The 5,825-nt window shown below is 56.9% G+C and overlaps 1 protein-coding gene across 1 annotated transcript; it reads left to right on the top strand.

The window, feature by feature from the left end:
• Positions 1-1,240: 1,240 nt before the first annotated feature.
• On the top strand, positions 1,241-4,287 carry LOC121024630 (granulocyte-macrophage colony-stimulating factor receptor subunit alpha-like). Its single transcript, XM_040466833.1, has 4 exons — positions 1,241-2,674; positions 2,756-2,882; positions 3,290-3,474; positions 4,041-4,287. The coding sequence occupies exons 1-4, from the start codon at positions 2,383-2,385 to the stop codon at positions 4,280-4,282; spliced, it is 846 nt and encodes a 281-aa protein (XP_040322767.1). The 5' UTR covers positions 1,241-2,382; the 3' UTR covers positions 4,283-4,287.
• The last annotated feature ends 1,538 nt before the right edge of the window (positions 4,288-5,825 follow it).

Raw genomic sequence — 5,825 nt, 5'->3', positions numbered from 1 at the left:
TATTTAAGATTTTATTTTTAAGTAAATCTGTACACCCAACGCAGGCCTTGAACTCATAACCCTGAGATCAAGAGTCGCACCCTCTTCCGACTGGGCCCGCCAGACGTCCCACATTTTAAAATTTTTTTCAATGAAGTCGGTTCCTTTCGGAATATCCTGTGGGTGGTCTTGGATCCCAGCTGTGCCAGCAACGGAAAGTCGAGTCTGGCTGTGTTTTCTTAAAAGCCCCCGTTTGTGCGAGTGTGTATTTTGTGGTTCATTCCCTTCCGTGCGGTCCGCACAAATCTGAGGGTTTTCTCCTGCAGGAAAAAGAAAAAAAAAAAACACCTCTTTCTTTTGCAGAAAGAGGTTGCAATGCTTTCAAGTAGCTGGCAGCTTCCTGCTTCCCGCTGGTTTGAAAGGGAATGTTCCAGAAGGAGACCCTCGCTGAGCCGCCTCCTGGGGCCACCTTTATCTTAAACTGCCTCATGTGCCAGTTCTGTCCTCTCCCAAGGCTTTAGTAGGAAACAGCTCATTCCGTTTTTTGTTTTTTGTTTTTAATAGTCAGGTTTTGTTTTTAGTTGGGAGCTGGGGGCTTTTCTGCAGACTCAGAAAACGCGGCCGTAGAATTGCACAATTTCTCCCTGGGATTTGGGGTTTTCCGTGAGGCCCAGCAGGCAGCGATCAGAGGGCATTCCTGAACTTGGGTGTGTTTTATACCTTCCTTGGCAGCCCCCGTCCTGCAAGCCGGACGGGAGGGCGTATTGGGGTTCTTTGCAGCCTGGGGATCTCCAGCGCTCCCCTCGGGAGAGGAGAACTTCCTGCACCCGATTCAGCACACACGGGAGCTAACGGTGGTCCGCGTTTCCTAGGTTTTGAACTTGAGGAGGAAATGTGCGTGTGTGTAATGATTTCCCTCCTGGCCACACTCCACCGGATCACAGCCACGTGGGCAGAGTCCACCCGCTGAGCCGCCCTGCACCCCTGGAATCCGGGGTTTGACAAACAGGATGCGGCCCGTGCTGACTTTTCTCGCTGCACGTGGTCTGGTTTTCCTCTCGAGCTTTTTTTAATCTCGTGTCCTCAGTGCGCTCTGTGTTTGGCACATGAGGCCGCCTTGGGCTGGCTGCTGTCGGCCTCCCCGCGGGCCCGCGCCGCCCTGGCCCCTTTTTCCAGTTCCGCGTTTCATCCCGGTCCGCGTAGGAGCCGTCGGGAGAGACGCCACGCTCCCGGGGGAAAGACGATGATGAGAAATGAACAGTGCCATTCGCCCATGAAGCAGAACACAGCGGGGTACCTGCCACAATGTGCATGAACTTGGCAAAAATGTTGCCGGGTGACGGCAGCCGCCGGACACAAAAGGCTACATTGTGCCTCATCCTAGTTGCACCCAATGTCCCCAGTAGACAAATCGTGTACCAGGAAAGTGGCCCAGGGGCTGGGGGACAGGGACGGGGTCGGCAACTCGTCTTTGTCAGGTTTCTGGAACAGAACGTTTTGCCAGGAAAGGGCGTCTGTAGACTTAGCATTTCGCAGACTCCTGATTTTGGGCCTGTTTGCTTTTCCTTAAATGAGGGGAGTCCCCCCCCCCCCCCGCCACCCGGCCTGGGAAGTGACAGGGAGGGAGTGTAGGGATCAGTGACCGTCACCCGGATGCTTGCAGAATCCCCTTCCAGAACGTATGCTGGAGGCCAGATTTCGGAGCGCAGGCCCTGGCTGGATCCTCAGGCGTATTCGCACACCTTGTCCCCCTCCCCGCCCCCTGCCACGGCCCCCGTGCCACAGCCGTCTAGGCTCTAGCCAGGGTGTCGGCCACCCTCTCTTACCTTTGCAGAGCCTCAAAGTCAGGCTGAGAAGTGGGAACACTTTCTATTGGTGCCGATGTGCACAAACACTTTTCCTCTACACTCTTAAGTGAAGTCCATGGGGCTGTGCAAATTAGACTGACAAAAGACAGATTCAGCGAGGCAGGTTTTACATGGTGTTAAAATTCTTGGTGCCATGAGGTTGGGGGGGGCTACATAGAAAGAAGAAAACGGACCCAATGCCGCGGTTAGGCTTGGGAGTTTGTATACTATTTTCTTCACACACACCAGTGAATCGTGCAGATGTGACAAGAGACGGGAAAAGAGGTTTGAGGCGGCCGAGGGCAGCACACTGGGGGAAGATACGTGTTTGAAGGAAAGTATGCACAGAAGTAGGGACGTCGTTGGCGTTAATCAGGTCCTGGCCGTTATGGGCCAGATGTGAGCTCTTTGGATTATGGCAGAGAGGGTGGTGTCCCCATGTGCCTGATTTCGCGGGACCTCTGAGCTGGTTCTTATAGGCGAGGGCGGGGTTTCCCGGAGGTCGTGGGTCAGGGTGTGCTCTGTCCCTGCTGATGGTAATTCTTTGGGGAAAGAAATGCAGGCTGGCTGTCGTTCCCGTGACATCTGTGCTGTAGATTCGATGTCATCTGGGCGCTGGTGGGGCGTCTGGAGTGGTCTCGGCGTTCAGGTGCCCTGGGCCCTTCCCGCCGGGAGCCCCGGGGCAGGGGCGCCTGCAGACAAGGCAATGCGGCCTTTGCAGGTGACGGAGGACCACACCTACATGTGCACCTTCCCCAACTCCGTGCTGCACAGGGGGGCCAACCTGACCGTGAACGTCACTTGCGACGGGGACGTGTTCCTCCAAGTCCTGACTTTCGCCAACCCGGGTGAGGTCCCCGTCAGCTGCGGACGCGTGGTTCCCGGCCCGCCCGCGGGGCACCGACGGATTTCGGGCCGTGTCTCCCCAGGCAGGGAAGGTTCCGGAGCCGTGAACTTCTCCTGCCTCATTTACAACGTGCGCTTCATGAACTGCAGCTGGGCGCCCGGCCCGGCCGCCCCGGCCGACGTCAAGTATCGACTGTTCTGGGAGTCCAGGTGACCGGGAGCCCTCGCTGCGCCCGGGACCCGCGTGGGGGTCCTCACGTCAAGTGCTCAGCCTTTGGTTCAGGGCCCCAGGGCGCAGGGGGGCGTCTCCCCGAAAGGTCCCAAAGTCACCCAGGAGCGCGCCCACCGTCCAGGCCCCTGAGGGGGGGGGGAGAACCGGGCAACTTTGCCGCGTCCTGGCCCCAGCATGCAGCCCCCCTTCCCGTCCTAGGGACGAGGACATCCCCCATTTGGACACTGAATGCTTCACGGAAGGGGCTGTAACCCCCTCGCTCTGCAAAGGGCGGGCCCCTGCCCGTGCCTGCCGCGTGCCGGCCGGTCGCCTGGGATGCACATCGCGTTCTGGTTTTACGAGGATTCACAGGCGGGCCTGCCCTCGCCCCCCTTGCACGTGACAGGCATGAGGCCGACGCGGAATGCGTCCATTACATCCTTGGCCCCACGGGGACCCGCGTGGGCTGCCATTTCGACCAACTGGGCAAACCCCAGAGGACGGATAATTACTTCTTCTTGGTGAACGGAACCAGCAGGGAAACGGCGATCCCGTTTTTGGATTTCACTCCATTTAAGGCCGTTCAAATCGGTAAGTCGCGGCCTCCCTCGCCCTGCGTTCGGCTCGCCGTCCAAGGTGACCGGTGTCTGGCTGCCCCCGGGGGTGAGGGGGATGCTTCTCTAATACGTGTATTTCTTCCAAGAGGCACATCACAGCCTTCTTGTGCGTGGGAATACAAAACAAGAAAAAAAAACTTCTCCTCTACACTCTTAGGTTATGTGAGCAAGGATTGCAAATTAAACTGACAAGCACGCTATTAGCGGGAGAAAAGCATACAAATTTAATTTTAATTCTTACTTGCCTGCAGGGGGGCCTTCATAGAAAAGAAATGGTCGAGGGCGCCTGGGTGGCTCAGTGAGTTAAGTGTCCGACTCTTGGTTTTGGCTCAGGTCATGATCTCACGGCTCGTGGGTTCGAACCCCGGGTCAGGCTCTGTGCTGACAGTGCAGAGCCTGCTTGGGATTCTGTCTCCATCAATCTCTGCACCCCCACCCCCCACACTTGCTGTCTGCCTCTGTCTCAAAATAAATAAACTTAAAACAAAAGACAACAAATGGGCTAAACACGAAACACTTTGTCGTGTTTCGCTGCCGTAGAGAAGTACGATCCACCCAGGAACATCACCATCACCTACAACCGGTCGCACCACATCATCCGGTGGGAACATCCCGAGATCCGATTCGACCTTTCAAGTCACATGCTGTATTACGAGCTGGACATCCAAACGCCGGTAAGAACCCACGCGTCCGTGAACGACCCACACAGCGCGTGCTGTCCCGTTTGCCCCTGGGGCATAAACCGCGCGGATTCATTTTTGGTCTTAAAAAGGAACCTCTAGGGGCGCCTGGGTGGCGCAGTCGTTTCAGCGTCCGACTTCAGCCAGGTCACGATCTCGCGGTCTGTGAGTTCGAGCCCCGCGTCGGGCTCTGGGCTGATGGCTCGGAGCCTGGAGCCTGTTTCCGATTCTGTGTCTCCCTCTCTCTCTGCCCCTCGCCTGTTCATGCTCTGTCTCTCTCTGTCCCAAAAATAAATAAACGTTGAAAAAAAAAAAGTTTAAAAAAAAAAAAGGAACCTCTATGGAGGCACCTGGGTGGCTCAGCGGGTTAAGCCTCGGCTCTTGCGTTCGGCTCAGGTCAGGATCTCATAGTTTGTGAGTCCGAGCCCTGCATCAGGCTCTGCACTGACAGCATGGAGCCTGCTGGGGGCTCTCTCTCCGTCTGTCTCTGCCCCTCCCCTGCTGTCTCTCTTTCTCTGTCTCTCTCTCAAAACAGATATACTTAAGAAATTTGTTTATAAAAATTTTTTTTCAAGTAATCTCCATGCACAACATAGGATTTGGTCCTGAGCACCCCAGACCCCAGGACCTTTGCACAGACCGCTGCCTGTGCCCACAGGCTCTGCCTCTGTCCCCAAGTGTGAGGTCCTTCTCCGTCTCCACACTGAATGAATGAATGAATGTTGGGAATATCCGTACACGGCCCCCACACCCCACAAGAGTGCCTTCCTGCCCACGGGTCCCGCCACAAGGCGTGATCTGTCGTCCGCGATCTGTCCCCGGGTGTCCACGTGTCCACGTTCCCGAGGCCGGCGTCAGCCGCTGGCCCCGTCCCACAACCCGCAGCGCCCTTTACGGCATGGTCTGGCGCTCTCCTCAAAGGCGTGGAGGCGTCCCCAGGCCCAGCCGGGTGTGGACCCCTCACCTGTCGGCACCTTTCCAAACGGAAGTTAGGCGGTGTCCCTTCTTTCCTGAAAGTCCTCGCAAAGTTTGGGTCTTGGATTCCGGTTCGTACCCTGGACGTGGCCGCCAAGAATCTGCAGCTTCCGCCCTGCCCGCTGGCATCCTGGTCCCCAGGGCTCCTGTGCGTGACCTCACACGGGTGACCTCACACTGGTTCCTCACGGGTAACCCCAGGCAGGTGATAACACAGGTGACTGTAGACAGGGGACCTCACCCAGAGTGGGCCGTGGGCCTCTGACGTGGTTAGTCCACGCCGGACATCTGAATGTTCGGACAAGATGCGACCGTCAAAGTCGCCTTCTCGTCCCTCACACCGTCCCCAGGACAAATTCACCAGCCAGCGGTAGAGTCACAGCGACGGAACTCGGTGTTGAAGTTTCTCTACCCTCTTAAGCGCTGTCCCTGGGGGCTGCGAATTAAACAAAAAGCAGGGGCATCCGGGTGGCTCAGTTGGTTGAGCGTCCCACCTCGCTTCCCTGGAGAAGGAATTTCTGATACATTCGCTGTCCTTGCCGGAACTGAGGTGTCCCCACAGTGGGGTCATACGGACCCTCATTCCCGGTCTTTTCTCTTGAGCAGGTAAGGAAGCTCTGACAAGGCTGCCTCATCCCTGTCCAGGAGGTCCAGGCAGGTTCCCACACTT

This window comes from Herpailurus yagouaroundi, unplaced genomic scaffold, assembly GCF_014898765.1.
Source record: "Herpailurus yagouaroundi ecotype Mexico unplaced genomic scaffold, PumYag 66503, whole genome shotgun sequence".
Lineage (NCBI taxonomy): Eukaryota > Metazoa > Chordata > Mammalia > Carnivora > Felidae > Herpailurus > Herpailurus yagouaroundi.
This window is presented reverse-complemented; position numbering and strand designations above follow the sequence as displayed.

Coding starts and splice junctions, on each gene's coding strand:
- LOC121024630 (XM_040466833.1), top strand. CDS start 2,383: ATGCAGGCTGGCTGTCGTTCCCGTGACATCTGTGCTGTAGATTCGATG. Junction 2,883..3,289: donor CGACTGTTCTGGGAGTCCAG/GTGACCGGGAGC, acceptor TGCACGTGACAG/GCATGAGGCCGACGCGGAAT. Junction 3,475..4,040: donor ATTTAAGGCCGTTCAAATCG/GTAAGTCGCGGC, acceptor TCGCTGCCGTAG/AGAAGTACGATCCACCCAGG.